Genomic DNA, 24,177 nt, shown 5'->3' on the forward strand with positions numbered 1-24,177 from the left:
CTCGGCAGCCGTGTGACCGTGGGCAAGTCACTTCACTTCTCGCTGCCTCAGTTCCCTCATCTGGAAAACGGGGATTAACCGTGAGCCCCACGTGGGACGACCTGACGACCCTTGCATCCGAGAACAGCGCTCCGCACACAGTGAGCGCTTCGCAGATACCAGCATTGCTCTTATTAAACGGACACGTCCCCCCGCCCCCGCCGAGCTCCCGGTCTATCCGACCGCCCTCTGCCGTCCCCGCCTTCGGAGCCCTGGGGAAAAGCCCGTCTCCTCCGGGAAGCCTTCCCCGCCTCAGCCCTCCTTTCCTTCCCTCCCTCTCCCTTGGGTGTCACCTTTGCGCTCGGAGCGCCGGAAATTCCTCCTGGGAATTTGTACTCTTCTCCCAAGCGCTCAGCACGGTGTTCCGCCCCAGGCGAATACCTCCGATTGATGGGTGCCCACCCCACACTCCCGTACGTATCCGACCGCCCTCCCGGTTCCCTCATTTGTAATTTATGATAATAAGAGAACGGTGGTACCTGTTAAGCGCTCACTATGGGCAGAGCGCCGTTCTAAGCGCTGGGGGAGCGATGACGGGGTCATCGGCTCGTCCCACCTGAGGCTCCCAGGCTTCGTCCCCGTTTCCCAGATGAGGTCCCCGAGGCCCAGAGAAGCGAAGCGACCTGCCCACGGTCACGCGGCTGCCAAGCCGGGATTCGGACCCCTGACCTCGGACTCCCAAGGCCCGGCCTCTTTCCACCGAGCCTCGCTACGTCGGCGTTCCGGCCCCCCCGCCGCCCCCCCCCCCCCCCCCCCCCCCCGTCTGGACCGTGAGCTCCTCGCAGGCCGGGGGTCACGTCCGCCGGCCCCGCCGTCCTCTCCCGAGCGTTCGGTCCGGTGCCGGGCACCCGGTAAGCGCCCAGACGCCACTGATTCGCCAGGCGATGAGCGGGGTATCTGTTAAGCGCCTACCACGTGCCGGGCACCGGACCGAACCCCGATTAATCGAGGAGGCGCCCGACGCCGGCTCCTCCGGGGCCGACGAGGGCGAGGTGACCCCCCCCGCGCCCTCGAGAACTGCCCCGGGGAGGGGGTGGGGCGGCCGGGTCCGTCCCGGGGGATCGGCAGTAGGGAGGACGGGGAAGCAGAGTGGCCTAGCGGATAGCCAGGCGCTTAGTACGGCGCTCTGCCCGCAACGAGCACCCGGGACGATCGAACGAATGAGAGGGAGTCAGGAGGACCTGGGTTCTGATCCTGCCGCCCGCCGTCCGGCTTCGGGCAAGTCACCGGCCGTTCCCGTGGGCCTCGGTCTCCCCCTCCGCGATAGGGGGGGATCCGGTCCCTCTTTCTCCCCCGAAGACGGTTGGGCCGGTCGGAAGAACCGGGGAAGCGGCGTGGCTCAGTGGTAAGAGCCCGGGCTTGGGGGGGGGGGGGGGCAGAGGTCATGGGTTCGAATCCCGGCTCTGCCACTGATCAGCCGTGTGACTGTGGGCGAGTCACTTCACCTCCCTGTGCCTCAGCTACCTCATCTGTAAAACGGGGACGAAGACTGGGAGCCTCGCGTGGGACGACCCGATGACTCCGTGTCTACCCCGGCGCTTAGACCGGCGCTCCGCACGCAGTAAGCGCTTAACGGATGCCGCCATTAATCATCAAGACCCGGGTGCCAATCCCGACTCCGCCGCTCGCCCGCTTGGGCAAGTGGCTCGGCTACGCCGGGCCCCGGTTTCTCCCCATCCGTACAACGGGGATCCGGTGCCCGTCCGTCCGCGCCCCTTGGGGCGTCCGATCCGATCGTCTCGCGGCCGGCACGTAGGTAGCTCAGAGATGCGGTAGCCGCTCTTACTCTCTGTGCGGAGCGCGAGGCGGCGGGAAGCGCTCCGGACACGGGGAGGGTCCGGTCCGGTCCGGCCCGGCCCGGAGGGCGGGATTCGGGCCTTCTCTTGTACTCGCCCGAGGCTCGATAGACGCCACCGGTCGATTGACCGGGTGGGCCCCGGGCGGGTCCTTGACAAACCTCTAACCCGGTTCCCGAGCCGGGGCGACCGTGCCTCGCCGGCACCGGCCGCCTCCCTTGGTTAATCCGCTCTGCCGTCGGACCTCGCTCCGGGGCCCCTTCCCCTCTCCGCGTCCCGTCTTCCGGGCCGGAGAGCGGCGGGGCCGCCGCCCGGCTCTCCGGCTCCGTCTAGGGTCCGGGCGGGAGGACGGGCTCGGCCAAATCGGCCCGATCGGGAGCGGGGGAGATGGGAAGGGAGATGGCGGGCGCCCGGGGAGCGGAGCGGGCCCGACCGGAGACGACCCGCCTCCCCTCCCGGGGGTGACGGCGGCCGCCCGTCGTCTTCTTTCCCGCTCCCTCGGAGGCCCCGGGCTTTGTCCGAGGCGCCGGCACCGCCCCTCGCGCCACTCGGGAGATCTGGCTCTCTTCCCTCCTCCGTCCCGCGTCTCCCCCGGAGGTGACCCGCCCGCCCCCGGCCTCGGGGGAACGGGCGGCTCTATCGGCTTTCAAACGGGGGCTTGTCCGGGCGCGGGAAGGGGGTGGGAGGAGAGGTGGGGTGGCCAGTCGAGGCCGGGCAACCGCCCGAAACGTCCCCGGAGCGCCTCTGGGCCGTCTTTGCCGTCCACCTGAAGGAAGGAAGGGGCCGCTGGGAATGTAGCGGGGGGGGGACGGGGACGAGGCGGCTGTCGTTCCTAGTTCTTGGGAGCGGCGGGTGGTGGTTGGGATGGACGGGACACTCTGACTAAGAGGCGTTTCTGGAGCTACACCTTTGGAACGAGCAGGCGGCTGGCCTGTTTTGGCCTGCCTCGAGTAACCCAGGCTGAAAATAGGGGGAAGAAATGCCGTTCCGGCCGCCTGCCGACCCCGGGCTGACCGGGAGAAAGAGGCTCTCGGCCGACGTTGGTCCGCGTCGAAAGAGCTCCGGATTCTCTCCGTCCCGACTCGCCTCTTGGGGCGACCCCGGGCCTGGGAGTCGGGGGACGCGGCCTCCGGGGCCCGGCGGATATCTCGGCCCCGCCACCCGTCGGCCGGGTGACCTCGGCCGAGTCCCTCCGCTCCCCCGGGCCTCCGTTCCCTCTTCCGTAAACGGGGATCGAGACCGGGAGCCCCGGGAGGGCTGTGGACTCCGACCGGCCCGACTGGCTCGTGTCCACCCGGGCGCCGAGTACCGCGCCTGGCACCTAGAAGAAGCTCAACGGGTGCCATAAGAATTACAGAACGACCCGGCCCCGCCACCTGCCTCCTCGGTGACCTCGGGCCACCCGCTTCCCGCCTCCTCTTAGCGAGGGGAGTCGGGGGTCCTCGCACGGGGACCCACCCCTACCCGGCGGACCCCGAAAGCCGCCTGACGAGCGGGTAGTCGGCCAACCCGCCGCTCCTGTCCCTCGGGCGCCTTCCCCGGCCCCAGCCGCACCCCATCCCGATGGGTTCCCGCCCCCCGGCCTCCCTCCCTCCCCTCTCCCCCCGTCCGCCCGAGCGCCCGGCTCCCCGGCGGGGAAGAAAGGCAGGAAATGGGCGGTGGGGTAAGGAGGCGTCTCGGAAGAGCCGCGCGCATCTGACGGCCGACTTCTTCCCGTGGTTCGCCACCCGCGGCTTCGGGGCCCGGGATCAAAGCCCGTCGCTCGCCTGCAAGGGACGAAGGAGGGGCGCGTCCCGTCCGCCCTCCTCAGCGGCGTCGGTACTATTTAATGAGCGCTGACCGTGGGGCCGGCGCCTTATTAAACGCCGGGGAACGTACAGTCTGCGGACCGGGAGCTCTTATTCATTCGTTCAGACATTTATCGAATGCTTACCGTGGGCCAAGCGCTGTACTAAGCGTCTGGGAGAGTACGGTACGATGCTCCCCGCCCACGGTCCAGAGGGAGCTCACTCTTAGCGGGCAAGGAACGTGTCGCGCTCGCCCGAGCGCTTAGTACAGGGTTCTTCCCGCAGGAAGCACCCGGTAAATGCCGTGGATCGGTAACACGGTGGAGTCGACAGACCCGTGCCCCGCCCACCCGCTGACGACGACGATAATGACGGCGTTCGTTAGGCGCTTACGGGTGCCAGGCGCTGTGCCTGAGCGCTTGGGAGCCGGGGTGGATCCAAGCGGGTCGGGTTGGACGCCGTCCCACGTGGGGCTCCCGCGTCGTCCATTTAGCGGGTGAGGGAGCCGAGGCCCAGTGAAGTGACCCTGCCCGAGGTCAGACGGCGGAGAGCCGGGATCAGAACCCCTGACCTTCTAGAGAAGCAGCGTGGCTCGGCGGAAAGGGCCCGGGCTCGGGGGTCCGAGGCCATGGGTCCGAGTGCCGGCTCTGCCACCCGTCAACTGCGTGACTGTGGGCGAGTCTCCGTGCCTCAGGGACCTCGTCTGGAAAACGGGGATGAAGACTAGGGGCCTCACGTGGGACGGCCTGATCACTCTGTATCTCCCCCAGCGCTTAGGGCAGTGCTCTGCACATAGTAAGCGCTTAACACGTACCAACGTTTATTATTATATTGACTCGCCGGGCCCGGACTCTCCCCCGATTAGACCGTAAGCCCCGTCAGCGGGCGGGGACTGTATCGGTTTGCCGATTTTGTCCGTTCAAGCGCTTAGGACAGCGCTCTGCACATAGCAAGCGCTCAATAAATACTATGAATGAATGAATAGGCCACGCTAGCCTAGAGTCTAGAGGGGGAAGGCGGACGTTAAAAGAGTCGATCGCGGGGTAACGTTTAATTTTACAGACGCGTTTGTAAGCGAATCGGCAACTCCTCCTGTCCCTCCTGCCCGCGGCGAGCTCGGAGTCCAGAGGGGGTCTGTCGTCGGCCCGTCGGGCGAACGCGCCGTTAAACGCGTCTCGCTCTAGTGCGGGAAATCCCAGTCCCTCCTGCCCTTTCCTTCTGGCTTTTGTCTGTGTCGATTGTCTTGCGGTGAATCACCTTCTATCGCAGGGGATCGGGGGCCCGGAAGCGCCGGGGCGCGGCCGGCGGCGACCCGCTCGGGCAGCGGCGTTGCCTGCGGGGGCTCGTGTCGGTCAGGGTGCTGTACTGAGCGTGCGGGTGAGGTCCAGGACAGTGGGAGCAGCGCGGGTGTGGGGGGGGGGGGGGGGGGGTCGAGCCCGGGCCTGGGAGTCGGAAGGACCTGCGCCCCGAGTCCGGCTCCGCCACATCCGCCGCGTGACGCCGGGCGAGTCACTTGGCTTCTCCGGGCTTCCCGTTTCCTCGTCCGAAAACGGGGGTTGAGACGGCGAGCAAGCCCTAGGCGGGACGGACTGTGTCCGGGTTTGGGAGTCGGGGGGTGGTGGTTCGATCCCGGCTCCGCCGCTCGTCAGGCGTGTGACGTGGGCGAGTCGCTTCCCTTCTGCGGGCCTCGGTGACCTCATCCGGAAGACGGGGGTGAAGACCGGAGCCCCGTGCGGCTCAACCTAATTCCCTCGTATCTCCCCCCGGCGCGTAGAACGGCGCTTGGCACGTAGTAAGCGGCTTAACAGAGACCGACCGTTGTTGTTATTAAGTGCTTAACAAAGGGCACGATTATCGTCGGAGTCGGGAGAACGTGGTTAAGGAGGCCCCGTCTTCTCGGGGCAGGATGGAACAGGGCAGCCGGTCCTTCCGGCTTCTCCCGGCGGCTCCGGGCGAACGGGAGGTGGGGTAGCCCGGTGGCTGGGACCCGGGACGGGGAGTCCAGCAATCCCAGCTCTGCCTCCCGGGCGGGTTGCTCGGCCTCTCTGGGCCCCTGCTTTCTCCTCCCCCCGAACGGGCTCCAGTGACCTGTTGCCCCTCGGCGTGAGCCCGGGAGGCCCCCGTGGAACGGGGACCGGGGCCGGGGCTACCGGCCCGGCGCTCCGTAAGTGCCGTGGCCCCGAGGGTCGCTTGCACCCCGAAGCGGTGCCGTTTCTTTCCCCCGGGTCTGCGGTCGCCCCCGTCTATCGTGTCGACGCCGCGTTCGGCGGGAGGCCGTCCCCCCTTTCCTCTCTGTCCCTCCACCCGGGGGGCTCCCCCCCCCCCCCCTTGGCCTCTGACTCTCCTTTTCCACTTGAACGTGCATTTAAAAATCCCCGGAAAGGAAATGGCCGGGAAAGTCTGGTCGGCCTCACAGGCGGACGCGCCGGCCCGGACGATCCGGAGGGGCCCCATATCGCTTTCGTTCCAGCCCAGCCTCGGCCAGCGTGTTCTGGAGGGTGGGGGTGGGAGGCCGGGATCCTCCGCCTCTCCGTCCCCCGGGAAAAGTGGGAAGGGCCTTCCGGGCTGGCCCGGCCCCGGGGTCCCGCCGGTCGTCCGCCGTCGATCCCCGCCGCTCGCCCCGAGAGCGCTCCACTCGGGGGGGGGGGGTCCGTCCCCGCCCGCGTCCGCCAACCTGCCCGGACGAGGCCCGGCTCCTCCCGCTCCCTCGGCTCCCCGGGGGCGGAGTTGCGGGCGCGGCGAGGTGGCAGGGCCCCGGCGCCCGGCCCGGTTCTGCTTGCCCCGTCCCCCGAGTGACGCGGAGCCCCGCCCGCCGTCCGCGCCGGTGACCGGCGTCGCCCGCGCGACCGGCCCCCGGCCAAACCTGCCTCCCGTGAGGGCTGAGGAACTGGCCCACAGGGCTCAGTTTGAACTCGGCGGCTCGAAAGGAGGCACCTGAGGGAGATTAATAATAGTAGTAGTAATAATAATGATAACAACATCATCGGTTAAGCGCTTACTGTGTGCCGGCCACCGTACCGGGTTTCCTCCGGGACCCCTCCCAGAAGACCGCCTCGGGACCGTCATCCGAAATGGCCCCGGGTCCGTCCCCCCCCCCCCCCCCCCCAAAACCCCAACCCGGGGGAGTGCGGGCGTGAAAGGGGGCGACCTAAACTGGGGTCTCCCGTCTCCCCGTCCCCCCCCGGCGGAGTCGGGGAGACCGGGGCGAGCCCCGGAGAGGCCGCGGAGGTGAGGCCCGGCCCGAGCGGGCGACGTGACCCACCTGTCATCCCGCCAGGACGAGCCATTTCGCAATCTTTACGGGTGTAATTGTGAGTCAGAAGTTTCAGGATTTTCTTCTAGCTCCTCCCGATCCCATAATTGCCCTGGGGTGAAAGGGCAGCTGCCTGCGTATTCATTTCTTGGGAGAGTGGGGGGGGGGAAGAACGGCACCGGAGGCCCGGAGCTTGCGTCCGGGATGGTCCCGGGTGCGGGGTGGGCGGTGAGGTGGGGGGGGGGGGGCTTTTCTCACCAGGAGGGCGGTTGCCAGGAGACGGCTAATTATCCACAAGACTCCCGTGCTGCCCCGTGGGGGCAGGGAGAGGCTTATGTAGCTCTTAATGCCTCCCCGATCGACGGTTGAACTCTCAGCCTGGAATTCTCGGCCCCGGCCCCGGCCGCCCCCCCCCGGACGGGCCGGCCGGGGCCGGTGGCCGGCCCGGGAACGGCTTCGGATCCTCCCGCGGCCCGGCGGAGTCCCGATCTCACGACCACCGGCGGCCGGCCGCGCTCCCCTCCCACCCTTAGCGAGGTCTAGCGGAGAGCGCCCGGGCCCCGGGGGTCAGAAGGTCGTGGGTTCTAATCCCCGCCCCTCCACTTGTCTGCTGCGTGACCTTCGGCGAGTCACCTGACTTCCCCGGGCCTCAGTTAGCTCTTCTGCAAAATGGGGATTGCGACTGCGTCGATCCCCGATTGCCCGTGTCCACCACCGCGCTTAGCACGGCGCCCGGCGCGTAGTAAGCGCCTGAGAGTTGGGCGGTTGTGGGCTGGACCGGGCTCGTCGTTAAAGCGTCTCGCCCGGAGTGCTTAGCGGAGCGCTTGAAGAAGCAGCGCGGCTCAGCGGAAAGAGCCCGGGCTTGGGAGGCGGAGGTCAGGGTTCGAATCCCCGGTCGGCCGCTTGTCAGCGACTGCGGGCCAGTCGCTTCACTTCTCTGAGCTCGGTGACCTCGTCTGGAAAATGGGGATTAACCGAGAGCCTCAGGTGGGACAACCCCGACGACCCTGCATCCACCCCAGCGCTTAGAACGGTGCTGTGCACATAGTAAGCGCTTAAACACCGACATCATCATCGTTATTATTAAAATGGGGATTAAAACTGTGAGCCTGATCACCCTGTATCCACCCCAGCGCTTAGTGTCCTGCACATAGTAAGCGCTCAACGAGCACCAACGTTTGTACACAGTGAGCGCGCGTTAAATCGATTCGAAGGAACGAACACCACAATTATTAATAATAAGAACCGCTGGGGCGGGGGGGGGGGGCGGAGACCGGCGCTCAGGAAGGCGGCCAGCGGGCGCGGGGCCCGGGAGTGGCGGGGGCAGCCGTGAGGAGTTGGTCCCGGTGGTACGCGACGCCACGGTCCGTTAGCCGCGGGGACCTCGTTAGGGTAACACCCAGGGTGGGGAGCGGCGTCCGCGAGGCCTGAGCCCAGCCGGCTGGAGGAGGGGGCCCCGGAATCCTCCCCCGACCCCCACGGATCTAGCCCGTCCGCGGGCCCGACGGAGCCGGGGCACGGGGGTCGCCCCGGAAGACGAGTCCCGACGGGGCCGGGCGGTCCCGGCGACCTCCGGGCCCTCGGTCGCGGTCGAGAGCAAGCCAGCCACCCCCGGGCGCTCGGCCCACGCGGCCGGGGGGTGGGAAGGGCGGGCCTTCCCGTTGGGGGAATCTCGGGCGCGGACTCGTGCGGCGGGAGGAGCAGGCGGAGAGCGGAATCCGCCGGGGGCTGGGTTTCCCCAAGAGCTGGGCCCCGGGAGGTGGCTCCGCTCACTGGCCGGGGCCCCGGGTGCCCTTACGGAAGCCAAGGCGGTGCCTCCCTCTCCTTTTCCTCCTCGCCCTCTCCATTCGGCAGTATTTATCAGCGCTTACTACGTGCAGAGCACCGGACTAAGTGCCTGGAAGGTACAGGCAGGGCCAGTCCCCCTTCCTCCTCCCGCCAAGGGTGATGGAGCCCGGCGGTCGAGCCCCGAGCTAAAACTGTCCGCAGCGGGCGCCGTGGCCCTCCGGGCGAGGCCGGGGTGAGAGGGGCGCCGGGATCGGATCTATTTAAAGGACCCGGGGCCGAGCGGGAGGGAGAGGCGGAGGCGGTGGCCGAGACGAGAGGAGCCCCGGCCCGGCGGCCGCCACCCGCCCTGATTAGAGGGCCGCCGGGCCCGAAACGGGCCTAGGTGCGCCGGGCGAGGCCAGCGCCCGGCTCGGCCCCTCCCTCCCGCGACGCCTCCTCTCTGGAGCCGGCCGGTCCGTCCCGTCCCGCCCCGTCCCGCCCCACGGGACGGGGAGGGGGATGCGGGAGACCGGGGTGGGGGGGCAGCGTGGCCTGGCGGAAAGAGTCCGGGCCCGGGAGGCGGGAGGAACCGGGTTCCCGGCTCCCACTTGTCCGCCGTGTCACCTCGGGCAAATCACCTGGCTTCTCCGCACCTCGGTTCCCTCATCCGCGAAATGGGGCCGAAGTCCGTGATCGGGTCCGACCCCGGTGCCGGGTACGATGTCTAGGCGCTGGGGGAGATACGGGGTCGTCAGGTTGAGGCTCCCAGTTAACCCCCATTTTACAGACGAGGCACAGAGAAGCGAAGTGACTTGCCCACGGTCACACAGCTGACAAGTGGCAGAGTCGAACGCGTCACCTCTGCCTCTGTCCGCTGAGCCACGCTGCTTCTCTAGACTATGAAAGGGGAGCCCCGGGCCTTGCGGATTGGGTTCTCCCCCCGGCCCGCTCGGGCTTCCACACTCCCCGGGGCTCGGGTGCGGGGCGGTTCCGTCGGCGGGGGTGGGGTCGTACTCGGGCGGGGGGAGGGCCGTCCCACCTGCCGCCCCGAGAGGCTCCGGGAGAGGCGGCTCGGCGGAGCGAGATCCCCGAGAGCCCGGGATCTGCCGCCAAAATAACACTGTTCGATGTACTTGTTAAGCGCCTACTAAGTGCCAGGCACCGGACTAAACGCTGGGGTGGACGCCAGCAGAGGGATACGAGCAGATACAGCGATGTTGGTGTTTGTCAAGCGCTTACTATGCGCGGGGCACTGTTCCAAGCGCTGGGGGAGATCCAGGGTCATCGGGTCGTCCCACGCGAGGCTCACGGTTAATCCCCATCTTACAGATGAGGGAACCGAGGCCCAGAGAGGTGAAGTGACCGGCCGCAGTCAGCTGACAAGTGGCGGGAGCCGGCATTCGAACCCATGATCTTCTGACTCCGAAGCCCGGGCTCTTTCACTGAGCCCCGCTGCCTCTCATACAGGACGGAGTCCCCGTCCCCCCGCCCCCCGTCCCCCCGTGGGGTTCGCCGTCTTAATCCCCGTTTGACCGAGTCGCAGAGAAGTAACGGTGATGGTTTCGGTGAGGCGCTTACTACGTGCCAAGCACGGTTCCAAGCGCTGGGGGAGATAGAAGGCATCGGCTGGGTCCACACGTGGGGCTCCCGCTCTTCGTCCCCCTTTTCCAGATGAGATAACTGAGGCACGAGGGAAGTGACTTGGCCAGAGTCGCGCGGCCCGATAAGTGGCGGAGCTGGGTTAGGGGCCCCCGACCTCTGACCTCGTTCCACTGAGCCACGCTGCTCCTTGATAGTAATGAGTAATAGTAAATAAGAAGAATTCTGGTGTCGGGAAGGGCTTGCTCCGAGCCAAGCACTGTAGAGGCAGCGCCGCTCGGCGGAGAGAGCCCGGTGCTTGGCGGTCCGAGGGTCACGGGTTTCGAAACCCGGCCCCGCCCCCTGGCAGCCGGGTGACCGGGGGCGAGTCGCTTCGCTGCTCTGGGCCTCGGGGACCTCATCTGGGAAAATGGGGATTAACTGGGAGCCCTCGCGTGGGGCCAACCCGACGACCCTGCATCTCCCCCGGCGCTTAGACGGTGCCCTGCACAGAGTAAGCGCTTAACATTATCATCATTATCATTGCTCACCGCTAGCACCGTACTAAGCGCTTGGAATGGACAATGACCTCCGATTATCGTCTCCCGACTCTGCTGTACTGCGCTCTCCCGAGAGGCTTAGCCTAACAGTCCGTATGCCGTGGAGCGCTCAGTAAAATAATAAAAAAAATAAGTTGTGGTATTTGTTAAGCGCTTCCTGTGCGCAGAGCGCTGTTCCAAGCGGCTGGGGGATACAGCGTGATCAGGTCCCACGCGGGGGGGCTCGCAGTTTTAATCCCATTTTGACAGATTGAGGGAACCGAGGCGCAGAGGAGTTAAGCGACTCGCCCAGGGTCTCACGGCTGACTAGCGGCGGAGCCGGGATTAGAACCGCGGACGGGTACAGCCGCTGTCGTTGAGAGGAGCCGGCAGCGTTGCCTAGGGGATCGAGCACGGGCCTGGGAGGCGGAAGGACCTGGGTTCGAGTCCAGCTCTGCCTCTGTCTGCTCCGTCACCTCGGGAAAGTCACTTCCCCTCTCTGGGCCTTCACCCGTAAAGCGGGGATCGGGGGATGGGGTCCTATCTGCTCCGGTGCTCAGTACAGTCCCGGCCATAGTAAGTGCTAGAAAGAAGAGGAAGGAAAAAGAAAGCCGCCGACCCCTGCCCTCGGGGAGCTTTTGCTCCAGAAGCTGTGGAGTTTGAACCGGATTCCAGAGCCGCGGGACCTCAGGCGACGGAGTCTGGAGAGCCGTCTGGAGAGCCGGGGGGCGCCGGCCTCTCGGGGTTGGGCTCCTCCGGCGGGGGTCCGGGAAGGCGGAATTCCCCCCGGGGGCTGCGGCCGGGGGTCGTTTTACGCACCTGCGGGGGAGAGGCCGGCGGCGGCGACACCCTCGCGCCCTACGCTCCGCGCCTCCCCCCCGGCCCGCCGGTCTCTCCGGCAGCGTCAGCCTCGTGTTTCCTAAAAGTGAGGAAGGGATCGGAAGGGGTGGAGGCGGGGGTCCGGAAAGCTGTCTCGGCCGGAAGAATCCACCCTCGAGCCTCGGCGTCTCCTCCGCCGAGCGGAGCGCCGGGGAATCCCGGTTCGGCCTCCGGGAGCGGCTTCCGACGCCTGACGTCGCTGGGGGGTTTTCTTTTCTCGGAGCTGGTTTCTCGTTAACCGGGGCGCCTCTTTTTTGTTCTTCCTCTCCTCGCCCCCCCACCCCCCCACCCGTTGTTGTTGTTTTGGTGGGGGGCCCTTGCCGTCAATGAATGGCTCATTAAAAGCCACGGGGCCGACATTCCCCGCGGCTGAGGTCACCGCCGCCCGCGCCGATTGGTCCGGGGAGGGGGGGTTTCGGGTGGAACAATGGCCGCCATTCATCTGACGGAACCGGGGGGCTGCTCCCCACATCGGGGCCGGGGGCCCCCGCCAGGCCGCCCTCGGCTGGGGCGCTCCCTCGGGGGGTCCGCCCGGCCCCGGCCCGCCCCCCCGAACCCGTGCCTCGGGGGGCCGCCCGGCCGGGCGGCCCCGCCGCTTAATGCCGCGGAACTGGCCCGGGCAGTCGGCCCCGCGTCGAGGGCGCCGAGCCCCGCGGCCGCGCGGCGGGAGGAGGAGCCGTCGGGCGCGCCGCGCTCGACCGAACGCCCGGGGAAGGCCGGCCCGGAGAAGACGCGCGGTCCCCGCCCGAGGGGAGCGTCCGCCCCGCAGCCGGGGGGTCGGGGTCCGCCCTCCGCCCCCCCCCCGGCAGTGGAGCGGAGAAGCGTCGTGGCCTAGCGGACGGGGCACGGGGGGGGGGAGCCGGGTTCCGATCCCGGCTCCGCCCCTCCTGTGCCGCGGGACCCTGGGCGGGTCACTCCTCCGGCCCTCGGTTCCCTCATCTGGAAAATGGGGCTTAAGATTGTGAGCCCCACGTGGGACGGGGACTGCGTCCGACCCGATCGCCTTCTACCTACCTCAGCTCTTAGGACGCCGCTTGGCATTTAGTGAATGCTTAACAGATGCCATAGATAGCAAACGAACAACAGAAACCAAGCAGCATTTTACCAAGTGCACACACTGGGCCAGAGCACCCGGACGAGCCCTGGGGAGAATCTGGGGACTCTTCACTCGGAGGGGCTCTTGCGGCCCCTGACAGTCTAAAGGGAGGAGAGGGCAGATGGGAAGGGGGTTGTGTGGGGGGAGAGAGAATGTGCTAAAACAAACAAATTAAAATTATGCCGTAAAAATAGACGCTCAGCGCAACCCGGGTGGGGGCGGGTCCGCTCTCCGAGCCCTGGAACCCGCGAAAGCCCGTCGGGGCCGTGCGGGTCGGGCTGCGTCCTCCGGGGTTGTTTCTTCGGCGTTCTTCTGGGGGGGGGGGGGGGCGCGTGCCCGTTAAAAGCGTCGACCCGCGCGGTCTCTCTCCTGCCCTCCCTCCGTCCCGTCCGAGCTGAGGAAGGAGCGAGCGGGGAAGAAGCGGTGGGCCGTTTGGAAGCAGGTCCACCCCGACGAGGGAAGGACGTCATCGGGAGCCGGGGTCGACCTGATCGGGCGGGGCGGGGGACGGACCGGGCCGCGGGATAGGGGTCCCCGCCCCTCCCGTCCGGAGAGGGTCGGTCTCCGAGTCCGAGGGGGGACCTCCGGAGGATGTAGGTGGCCGGAGCCGGCCGCCCTCTTGGGCCCGTGGTCCCCAGGTGGCCGGCCCGCGCCCGCTCCAGCCCCGACTCGCTTCCTCCCCGGCCACCGCGTGCGACCCGGTCTCTCCCCGCGCCCCCATCCCGCAGCCGGCCACGCTCGGGACGGCGGCGACCGCTTCCCACCGTGGGCCGAGGGAACGGCCACGCGACTCGACGGCTAGCGGCGTTCCCCCGGTCGGGCCCCGCGGGGCCCCCGGAGCGGCGACGCTCGAAAGGGCCGCGGGCGGGCCTGTCCTCCCACTGCCGCTGTACCCGACCTTCCCCGCCCACCATCCGTTCTGTCCTTCCCCCGCCGGGCTCGGGATCTGCGGCGGAGCGCGCGCTGGGTCCCCTCCGTTCCCACCCAGGCGTCGGGGAGGGAAGGCGTCGGACGGCCCCGTCCCCGTTCTCGCGAGCCCCCGGGCTCCGACTTTCCAGATGCGAGAGCCCCGACGCCGACTCCCCTCTCCGGGAAGCCGCTCTTCCGCGTATAGTCGGTGTACTCGGCGTGGTGTCTTCCGGTGCGGCGCCACGGCAACGCGGCCCACGGGGAGGCTGATCGGATCCGACTCCGTTCCGGTCCGCGCCGCACGGCTCACGGGCCGGGAGGAGGGGCAAGAAGGACTCCGAACCCCCCCCCCTCCCCACTTTATACCAAAGGAAGAACCCGAGGCCCGGAGGGAATCCGCGGCACTGGCCGGTGGCTCCGAGGTCCAGCTCCGTTGCTCTTTTCCGCCAGGCCACCCTACCCCTCTCCCGACCGGGACGTTCGGTGGCGAACGGGGAGGAGCCCCGGAGTCCGGTCCCGAAGCTTCTTGGCACCTCCATTCTACAGAAAGCTGGATAATTCCCTCCCCGCTCAGTCCCTCCCCCCAAAGTCCCCTTCCCGTCAAGGTCTTTGTACCCCGATCCTCAATTTTTCTTTTTCCTGTTGGCCTCACCCCACGGTTACAGGGCGGAAGGGCAGCGGGAGCTTAGTTGGAGAGCGGCCCCACACCGGCACGGGCCCGAGGCGTTAGAAGGTGCCCGTGTCCCCCCCGGCGTCCTCTCAGAGGTAGGATTGCCCCGGCCTCATTCTCGCTCCCCACCGTCCAGAGCGGCTCCGTCCCTCACCGGGGGACAGGGAGGGGTGGCTTGCGGGGGTCGACGGCGACCGGTCCCGAGGAGCCCGGGGGACCCTTCGGGGCCGGCGCGGTCCGGAGCGGTTGGCCCGCGGTGCCAGCGGACCCTCGGGCTCCCCGGGGAGAGGAAGCGGAGCTTATCGGGGGGGGGCGAAGAAGAATGGGCACCGAGTCCGGCCCGGGCAGGGCCCACGTCCGCCCGTGGGCCTCCTCTCTTCCCTTCCTCTCCGGTTCAGGCCGCGGGGGCCGAGAGGGAGCGGCGCCGGAGCCGAATCCGTGCCCCGGCCCGAGGGGCGTCGGCCCGCCGGTCGGTTGCCCCCGTGTGACGGCGACTACGGCTCCCGGCGGCCCTCGGGGGCAACCGCGTCGGTCTTGATGTCAACGATACTAATAATAATTGTGGTGTGTTAAGTCCTTGCTACGCGCCAGGCACTGAATTTGAGCGCTCTGTAGATACGAGCTCATCCGATAGTATTTACGGAGCACTTACTGTGTGCGGAGCACCGTACTAAGCGCTTGGAACGAACAGTCAGGCACAGATAGAGACGATCCCTGCCCGGGGAACGGGCTTACGGTCAGTCGGGTGGACACGGCCCCCCGTCCCACGTGGGGCTCACGGTCTCGATCCCCTTTTACAGTTGAGGGGACCGAGTCACAGAGGAAGGGAGGTGACTTATCCCAAGGTCACACAGCAGACAGGTTTGGTCGGAGCCGGATGTCATCCGCCCACCCGGGCCTCCACCCCGAGCTCCAGCCGGGCCCGCCCAGATTCGGGCAGGTCCCTGGGCGCCCTCGAGCCTCGGTCGGCTTCGGCCTGAGGTGTTCTCAGAGAGGCCAGCGTGGCTCGTGGAAAGAGCCCGGGCTCGGTGAGTCGGCGGCCGTGGGTTCGGATTCCCGGCCCGCCGCTTGGCTGTGGGCGAGTCACTCGCTTCTCTGGGCCTCGGTGACCTCATCTGGAAACGGGGATGGAGACCGTGAGCCTCACGTGGGACGACGCGATGACCCCGTATCTCCCCCAGCGCTTAGGACGGAGCTCTGCCCGTAGTAGGCGCTTAACAAATACCAACGTCGTTACCGTCGCTGTTGTGCCCCTTGGATCTCGAAGAGGCGGTGGCGTCCCCCGACCTGACCTCTGCCCTTCCCTCCTCCTCCTCAGACCTTCACGGCCTGGTGCAACTCCCACCTGCGCAAGGCCGGCACGCAGATCGAGAACATCGACGAGGACTTCCGCGACGGCCTCAAGCTCATGCTGCTCCTGGAGGTCATCTCGGGTGAGAGGCCCGGGGAGGCCCCGCGGCGTGTCCTCGCCCGGAGGGGAGGGGGCTCGTTCTCACACCTCCATCTCCCGCGCCCTCTCTCTCTCCCCCTTGCTTCCCCCGACAGGGGAACGCTTGCCTAAGCCGGAGCGGGGGAAGATGAGGGTCCACAAGATCAACAACGTCAACAAAGCCCTCGACTTCATCGCCAGCAAAGGGGTCAAGCTGGTCTCCATCGGCGCGGAGGGTGAGCCGGGGACGCCGTGGCGGGGAGCGACGAGGGGGGAGGAGAGACGGACACGAAACCGGGATCAGGCGGGGGATGGATCCCCGGGGAGTTTCCGCCGGCGAGAGCCCGACCCACCCCGGGTGCCCCTTCTGGGCCGGCCCTCCTCCGGGCTCCGTAACCGGCCGATGCCGGGGGTCCGGGTGCGCCCCGGGGCGCCGGACGCGGCCTCCCGCCAACCCCGCGAGCTGCGTCGCCCCCCGGGCTCCCTCGGGCACCCTCTCCTCTGGGCCTCACCCCTCGCCGGCAGGAATTTTTCCGTAAGTCTGACCTCAGTCCTCCCTGCCGCCTCTGGAGCTCAAGTATTCCCATCTCCTCCTAGGGTGGGACAGCAGCTACCCTGGTCTTTTCTGGCTCAGGGGCGCGGGGTCTCAACCTCTCCGAAAGGGGAAGCCGCAGCCGGGGGCCGGTTAGGCCCGGTCCTCGGGCAAGTCACTTAATTGCTCTGCGCCTCGGTTGCCTCATCTGTAAAATGGGGATTAATTCACCAGTATTTACTGAGCGCTTACTGTGTGCAGAGCACTGTACTCAGCGCTTGGAATGGACAAATCGGTAACAGAGACAGTCCCTGCCTTTTGACGGGCTCCCCAAGTGGGACAGCCTGATTACCTTGTATCTACCCCAGCGCTTAGATCAGTGCTTGGCACGTAGTAAGCGCTCAACAGATACCGTCATCATCCCGACCCCTGGCACCGGGGAGAACAAAACGGCCCGCTCTCAGAGAGGGGCGCGGAAAAGGCGGCCGGAAGGCCGGCCGAGACGGGTGTGCCGCGTCCCCCGGAACCCGGCGTGGCGTTCCCGAGAGGGGCCGGTCTCGCCTGCCCGCCGGTCCGGCCGCTTCTGCCTCGTTGAAGGCGCAGGGAAGAGGGGGGACCGGCCCCCCCCGGGGCGGGGGGGGGGGGTCACCCTAACGGAACGAATCGTGCGTCCCGAGCGCTTCGTACGGTGCTCTGCACACGGTAAGCGCTCAATAAATACTACCGAGCGAATGAACGGGGCTCCTTTCCGCAGGCTCGGCTCCAGGCTGGGCTTTTCCCGGCTGTTCTCATCCGGCCAAAAGGCCGCTGGCCTGTAAATAGATCCGTTGCCGGGAGGTTTCGGCTAATGAGATCGGAGGCCGTCCTTAGAGGGGCAGGGGTGGGGAAGTGGGGGGAACTGCTCGACTCGGAAAGTCCCGTGCACCCGAATAACGCCCGGCGCGGGGGACGAGAGGGGCCGGGTGGGGAAGCCGGGAATCCCTGACCGGGATGGGGAGGCGGTTGCGGGCCCGGCCCCGAGCTCCCAAAGTCCTTCCCGCCTCCCAGCCCCCTGCCCCGGGGCACAGGCCGCCACAGGCAGAGAGAGGATGGGGAGGGAGACGGTCCAGCCGGGCTCGGCCGGACGGTCGTCGCGGGCACCGGTCTGAGACGGCCCCGTAAGCGTCCCCGTCAGACGTGGGTCTCTCCCGTGTCTCCGAACCTCCGGCCTCTCCGGGCCGCCCGTTCCAGGTCCCGACGACGTCCCCTTCCCCCCCGGCCCCCGACGTCGGCAAAGAACGTCCTCCCGAAACCAGGCCCCGCCTCCGACTGCGGTCCCAGCCGGTTTCCTCCCGTTGTCTCGGAGGAGGAGGACCGTGAGCTCTCCCAAGTGCTCAGTCCGGTGCCCTGCACGTAGTAAGCGCTTGGCGTCGACCGTTCGAGGCGATGGGGAGCAGCTGCCTCCGGCTTGCGGCCGGCTCCCGCCTCCCCTCGACCTTCTCCTCTGCAGGCTGGAGGTCCACGGGCCGACCGAGTCCGCCTCCCGCCCGGCCCCTGACCCGCCACCCCACGTCCCCCCCCCCCCCCCCCCGGCCCCCCTCTTGCCGGGCGGGTGGTCCGTCGGTCCGATCTCGCACCCCGCCCCAATCCGGACGATGGGACTCTTTTTCGGCCCCCTGCTCTCGCGGAAGCCATTTTGCCCTTTTCCTCCCCGCCTAATTTTCGTGTTTACGGATGCGCGGGAACCGGGGCCCCCGGGGGGAGACGAGGGCGGAGCTCCAGCCCGAGGCTCCCCCGGAGGGCAGTTTGCGGGGCTCGTCTCTGCCGCCGGCTCTTCGGAGACACCCCCCGGGCCGGCTTCCCGGAAGTGTCGGGGGCTCCCGGACTTGCGCTCGCTCCCGAAGCGGGCCAAGGCGGTTCTGAGAGGTGCCGGAGGAGCGGGGCCTCCCCTAGAACCCGAATGCGTGTCCGGGACCCCGCTCCCTGCGGGGGGATCCGGTTATCCCCGAGAGCGGGCTGGGGGCTAGAGAACGTAGAGCCTGGCGCCGCCAACGTAGGACGAGCGCGATGGGTCCCGCGGCGATGATGGTTGGAGTGTTCTGTGCCCGGAGAAGGGGAGCCGAAGAGTCGCCCCTTCGAGGTTGGAAGGGGGCCCTGGTCTCGGGGACCCCCGAGCGGGCTTGGAGGCGGAAGCGGCTTCCCGGTTGAGTTGACCGAGAGCTCCCCTCCACCGAGGGGACCCGCTGGGGGTCTCAGCTTCTCTCTCCTCCTCCCCCGCTGCTTCTAGAAATCGTGGACGGCAATGCCAAGATGACCCTGGGCATGATTTGGACCATCATCCTCCGGTTCGCCATCCAGGACATCTCGGTGGAAGGTGAGCCTCCTCCAGGGCGCCCCCCCCCCCCCCCCCCCCCCCCCCCCCCCCCCCCCGCACCCGGCTCTCCTCTTCTCGGACGTGCTCGGCGCCGGCCGCCGGCGGGATGGTTCCGAGAGGTCCCCCCCTCCGGCTAACTCCCTCAGTGGGAGGGAATCTGAGGCCCCCCGACCACCCTCAGAGACCTCTCCCGTGCCCCCCCCCGCCTGCCGTCTCTCCTCCTGACGGGGCCAGGGTAGGCCCGGAGGGTGGGCCTCTCTCTCTCTGCCCTGCTCCTCCCCCCTCCCGCCACCCGCCAGACCCAGGGCCGGGACTGGCGGAGAAGACGGCCCGGACCCCACCCACCCTTCCGGTGCCGGCACGTGGCCCGGGGTGAGGCCGGGGTTGGCGCGCGGGAAACGGGCGTCCGCCCGGGCACCGGCCCCACGCTGCCCGCAGCCCTCTGGCCCTGGGTGAGAAGGGCAGAGGAGGGGCCGAAACCCTAGATTGGGATTCCCCGGGCCCCCCCCCCCCCCGCCCCCCACCGCGGTCCCTCCACACCACAATTTCCCCGGGCCGGGGCTGCTTCGGGACAAGCTGTCCCCGGCTGACGTCGATAACCCGGCTGGCCCTCTGGGAGTTCGGCAGCCTCTCAGCCCCCTCGTTAATTAGTTTACTCCCGGGCCTCGGGCCGACCTTTCCGGCATGTGGTTTTCCGGACGTGCCCCGTCAGCGAGAATGCGTGTGGGCCCCATCTAGCCTCAGCCCCAGGTTCAGTGTCCTCCTCCTCCTCCTCCTCCTCCTCCTCCCCTTCTTCCGCTATTCCCCGTTCCGGGCCTTCTCTTCGGATCCCCCCCGCCCCCTACCCCGGCAAGCTAAACAGCTGGTCACGCGGTAGGAGCCGAGGCCGCCCGGCTCCCGTTGGGGTGGCGTCGTTCTCCGAGAGGGCGGGGAAGGGGCTGGACTCGGGCAGTGCGGGGTTGAGAGCCCGGAGGACTTCCGGGAGGCGGTGGGCTCCGGGGCGAGTCCGGGGGCCCGGCAGGTGGGTCCGAGTCAGCCCAGCCCAAGTAAATTACAGATGTGGACGTAAGGGCTGTGGGGCCGAGACGGAGGGGGTGAATAAAGGTCATGGGTTCGAATGCCGGCTCCGCCGCTTGTCAGCCCGTGCGACCGTGGGCACGTCACTTCGCTTCTCCGTGCCTCGGTTACCTCGTCTCTAAAATGGGGATGAAGACCGCGAGCCTCACGTGGGACAACCTGATGAGCCTGTATCGCCCCCAGCGCTCAGAGCAGCGCTCTGCGCATAGTGAGCGCTGACCAAATCCCAACATTATTATTAGAAAGGGAGCGAGTCAGGGTGACACGAGGCAGTGGGAAGAGAGGTAAGGGGGGCTTAGGGAAGGGCTTTCGGTGGAGCCGTGTCTTCAGTAAGGTCTTAAAGAGGGGGAGAGTCACTGTCTGACGGACACGAGAGGACGCTTCTCGACACGTGGACGAGAAGTCGGTGGCGGGATAGAGGAGGTCGAGGTCCTGTGAGAAGGCTGGCATTAAAGGATGGAAGCGTGCGGGCTGGGTTGGAGTCGGCGAGTAGAGGGGTGACGTAGGAGGGGACGGTCTACCACGCTGTTCCCTCCAAGCACCTAGTCAAGCACAGCGGAGCGTTCGGTACGTCCCACCGATGGGTCGGCCGACCCCCCGGGCGCCCATCTGACGGCGTTGGGTGTCTCGCAGAGACCTCCGCCAAAGAAGGCCTCCTCCTCTGGTGCCAGCGGAAGACCGCGCCCTACAAGAACGTCAACGTGCAGAACTTCCACATCAGGTGGGCACCACCCGCCACCGAGCTCCCCGCGGAGCCACCCCCACCTGCCCCCGGACCCCGCCCCACAGCCCCCTTGCCCTCCTCCTCCGGGCCGGGCTCTCACGTACCCGGCGGGACCGGGGCCAAATCCGGTGCCTCGCGCCGGCGTGAGGACCCGGCGTCGGGGGCGAGGACCCGGCTCCCGGAGCCGAGGCGCCCCGTCGCTTGAGCGAGAAGCGGCGTGGCTCAGTGCAGAGAGCCCGGGCTTGGGAGTCAGAGGTCATGGGTTCTAATCCCGGGTCCGCCGCTTGCCGGCTGTGTGACTTCGGGCAAGTCACCAAACTTCTCTGGGCCTCAGCGACCTCATCTGTAAAATGGGGATTAAAACCGTGAGCCCCACGTGGGACAACCTGATCGCCTCGCATCCCCCAGCGCTCAGTACGGTGCTCTGCACGTAGTAAGCGCTTAAATGCCACCATTATTATCATTATTGAGCCGTAGAGCTGGCCGGCCGATCATTCCGGCCAGTCCCCTGCCCTCGGGCGGGCAGGGGAGACTATAGTCGTATCATTTAATTTGTGTAAGTGCCGTGGGGTTGGGTTGGGCGAATATCAGACGTCCGGAGGTCACAGATCCGAGCACCTAGATGACGCAGAAGGGAGAGTGAGCTGGGGAAAAGAGGCTTAATGGGGGTAGACTTCTCGGAGGAAACGTGGCCTTAATTAATTACGATTAGTCATCAGTATCGATAATAAGAAGGAAGAGAGGAAGGTGACAAGGCAGAAGGGAGCAGGGGACCTCCAACAAGTCATCTGGGTCACCCCCCCGCCCCTGGACGCTTTGACCCGCCCCCCAGACCCCCGCTTGCCGTGCCCCAGAGAGGGCAAGTGGGGTCCCTGACGACCCCCCGTGACTCTCCGTAGCTGGAAGGACGGTCTGGCGTTCAACGCGCTGATCCACAGACACAGACCAGAACTCATCGAGTACGACAAGCTACGCAAGGTGGGTTGCCGACTCGGGGCGCCCTCGCCGCCCCCCGCCCCGGGGCCGCTCCTGGGGGGCTGGGATCACGCTGCCCGTCAGGGACCGGGAATCGGCCCCCGGAGTCCCTCGCAGCACGGGGAGCCGGTCGCCGAGGCCGGCCGCGGCCCGCCTGGCCCTCCCGCGGCCCTCCGCCCGGCGGGGCAGGGTAGGGGCGTGGGGGGTGAGCGGCGGGTGAGGGGAGGAAGGGGAGAGCGAACCGCCACGGTGCTGAGCATTCTGGAAGGCGTTCGCCGGGCCCGGTCCCTGGGGGGAGTCGGTCGCTGACCGTCCCGGCGGGATTCGGTGATCCCTGCCCCCGAGGAGGGGAGACGGCGGGCCCCCGCCCCGGTTTGACCCGACTGGGTGTGTAGAGCGGGACTCTGCGGGAGATCTTCCCCACTCCCAGCCAGGGGTCACAGCTCGGGCTCCCTTCCCCCACCCCGCCAGGATGACCCCGTGACAAACCTGAACAACGCCTTCGAGGTGGCCGAGAAATACCTGGACATTCCCAAGATGCTGGACGCCGAAGGTCAGTGCCCGCCCCCGTCCCGGTCAGAGGGAGTCCCGACTGGAAGGGACCCTCCCTCCCTTCCTCCCTCCCTCCCGAGGTTTTTCGGGCCCCTCTGGGGCAGCCTCCCGGTCAGCGCCCGCCGGACCCGGCGAACCGGGGCGCAGAGGGGACCCAGGGCCGCTCCGCCGGGGCGGCTCCCGTGATCTCACTGCCGCTCGGCGTTGGGAGCCGGGTTTTGTCCAGGGGGAGGATTTGACGCCTGGGGATCCCCCTAGGGACGCCGGCCTCCCGGGGAGGGTCCCTTCCAGTCCCCCAGAGAGCGTCCTTGCCATCTCGGGGTCCCGGTACCTCCCCGACCGAATCTCCAGCACATCGCCCTCGCCCCCCCCCCCGGGACGTGGTGCCGGCGGGCCCTCCCGGAGCGGTCAAGCCGCCCCCGGCGGGTCCAGACGGCCCGAGGTGTCCCCCACGCGGCCCCCTTGGGCCCGAGCCGGGGGAGCCTCCCCGCCCGGCTTTCCGGCCCCAACCCCGCGACCTTCCAGGAGGCCGGAGCAGCGCCCGCGGGCCACCCTGGCGGGCTCCGCACTTTAACCCCTGTGGTTCGCTTGCAGACATCGTGAACACGGCCCGCCCTGACGAGAAGGCCATCATGACCTATGTGTCCAGCTTTTACCATGCCTTTTCGGGGGCGCAGAAGGTACCCGAGGCTCCCGGGCCTCGCCGGCTCCAGCTCTGGCACCGCTCCCGCCGCAGCCTCCTCCTTCGCTCCTTCTTTCTCTTGCAGATGGCGGCGGCCCCGCCCGGACCGGAACCCACTCCCCCGGCTCGGCCGGCTCGACCAGCCCAGTGGCTCCTTCACGGGGCTGGGGGGCGGGCGGGGGGGGGGGGGGGGGGGGACGCGGGCAGGGCCGGGAGCCGGGTGCCCCGCGCTGGCCGAACCGAGGTCTGGGTTCCAGTCCCGGGCGAGTGCCCGCCCTCTCTCCCCGCGCGGCCGAGGGTTCGGCGGCGGGCGCTAGCTCCCTCTTTGCCTTTCACTCTCTCCTTCCCGTTCTTCTTCCGCGCAGATATTGTGGGCACTCTCAGGCCCGACGAGAAGGCCATCATGACCTACGTGTCCTGCTTCTACCACGCTTTCTCGGGGGCTCAGAAGGTGAGCTGTGGGTGGGCAGAGGCGCCCGGGGCCTGGCCGGCCCGGGCGCAGGCGGCCGCCGGGAGCGAGGGCTCCTCCGTCCGGAGATTCGGAGACTCAGCGTCCGCCCCTCCGGCCTGGCCCCGACCGCTGGCCCTCTGGCCGGGCGACCCGTCCGGGTGCCACCCGCTCGCCGCAGGGCGGGGCCGAGTCCGTCTCCCCGCCGGGCGGTCCCTCTGGCCCGTTACGGCCACCCGGAGCCTTCACCGGATCTCCCTCCCCGGCCTTCGGGCACCTCTCCGGGTTCTGGGGTGACCCGGCCCGGACCCCCCCGGCCACACGGTGCGCACCACCGGGTGCCCGCAAAACACCCGGATTCCCAGGAAAACCCAACACGTGGAGACTCGCCGATCGGAGGTGCTCACCGAAGTGCTCGCTCCGTTCAGGACGCTGAACCGAGCGCTCGGGCGGGCGCGCCCCAGCCGGTAGAAACGATCTCGGCCCTCGAGGAGCTTAACGGTCTTAACGAGGCAGACGTAAAAATGAAATCGTAGGAGAGGGAAGCCACTATGTAGAAGGGCTTAGACCGAGTCCCTCGTGGGACGGGGACTGTGCCCCGCCTGACTGTGTTGGATCTGTCCAAGCGCTTAGCTCAGAAATCCCCCGACAAATATCACGGTTGTTAGCGTTATTAAAGAGGTGTAAGTAGGTACCTTTGGGATGGGAAGCGATGCCTCAGTCACCCAAGGGATGGGATTGAGTGCAAGGAGGAGGCAGTAGGGAAGGAAAATGGGGAAGAGGGAATGAGGGCTTAGCCAGGGGAGGTTTTTCTCCCAAGCGTAGTAAGCGCTTACTACGTGCCAGGCGCCGATACTGAGATACAAACCGATGGGGTTGGATACGGTCCCTGTCCCACGTGGAGCACGCAGTCGTAATCCCCGTTTTACAGATGAGATGACAGGGGCCCGGAGAAGGGAAGCGACTTGCCCGAGGTCACCCGGCAGACAAGTGGTAGAGCCGGGGTTAGAACCGCGGGACCCGTCGGCCCGTCGGCCCGGACTCTCTCCGCAAGGCCTCGCTGCTTCCGGCTCCCCGGGGGAGAAGTGATTT

General features: G+C 67.9%; 1 protein-coding gene across 6 annotated transcripts in view; it reads left to right on the forward strand.

The window, feature by feature from the left end:
• ACTN4 (actinin alpha 4) overlaps nt 1–24,177 on the forward strand; it is a 75,280-nt gene that overhangs the window by 37,817 nt on the left and 13,286 nt on the right. For 3 of the 6 annotated variants that reach the window (XM_029064767.1, XM_029064772.2, XM_029064770.1), the window contains exons 2-8: nt 15,632–15,746; nt 15,859–15,978; nt 18,541–18,627; nt 20,338–20,425; nt 21,328–21,406; nt 21,875–21,956; nt 22,550–22,635. In XM_029064767.1, coding sequence (XP_028920600.1) covers nt 15,632–15,746; nt 15,859–15,978; nt 18,541–18,627; nt 20,338–20,425; nt 21,328–21,406; nt 21,875–21,956; nt 22,550–22,635 — 657 coding nt within the window. Of the gene's footprint in view, nt 1–15,631; nt 15,747–15,858; nt 15,979–18,540; nt 18,628–20,337; nt 20,426–21,327; nt 21,407–21,874; nt 21,957–22,549; nt 22,636–23,002; nt 23,089–24,177 lie in introns of all 6 variants that reach the window. The other 3 variants (XM_029064768.1, XM_029064771.1, XM_029064773.1) reach the window with 1 other exon arrangement.

This window comes from Ornithorhynchus anatinus, chromosome 5, assembly GCF_004115215.2.
Source record: "Ornithorhynchus anatinus isolate Pmale09 chromosome 5, mOrnAna1.pri.v4, whole genome shotgun sequence".
NCBI classification, from domain to species: domain Eukaryota; kingdom Metazoa; phylum Chordata; class Mammalia; order Monotremata; family Ornithorhynchidae; genus Ornithorhynchus; species Ornithorhynchus anatinus.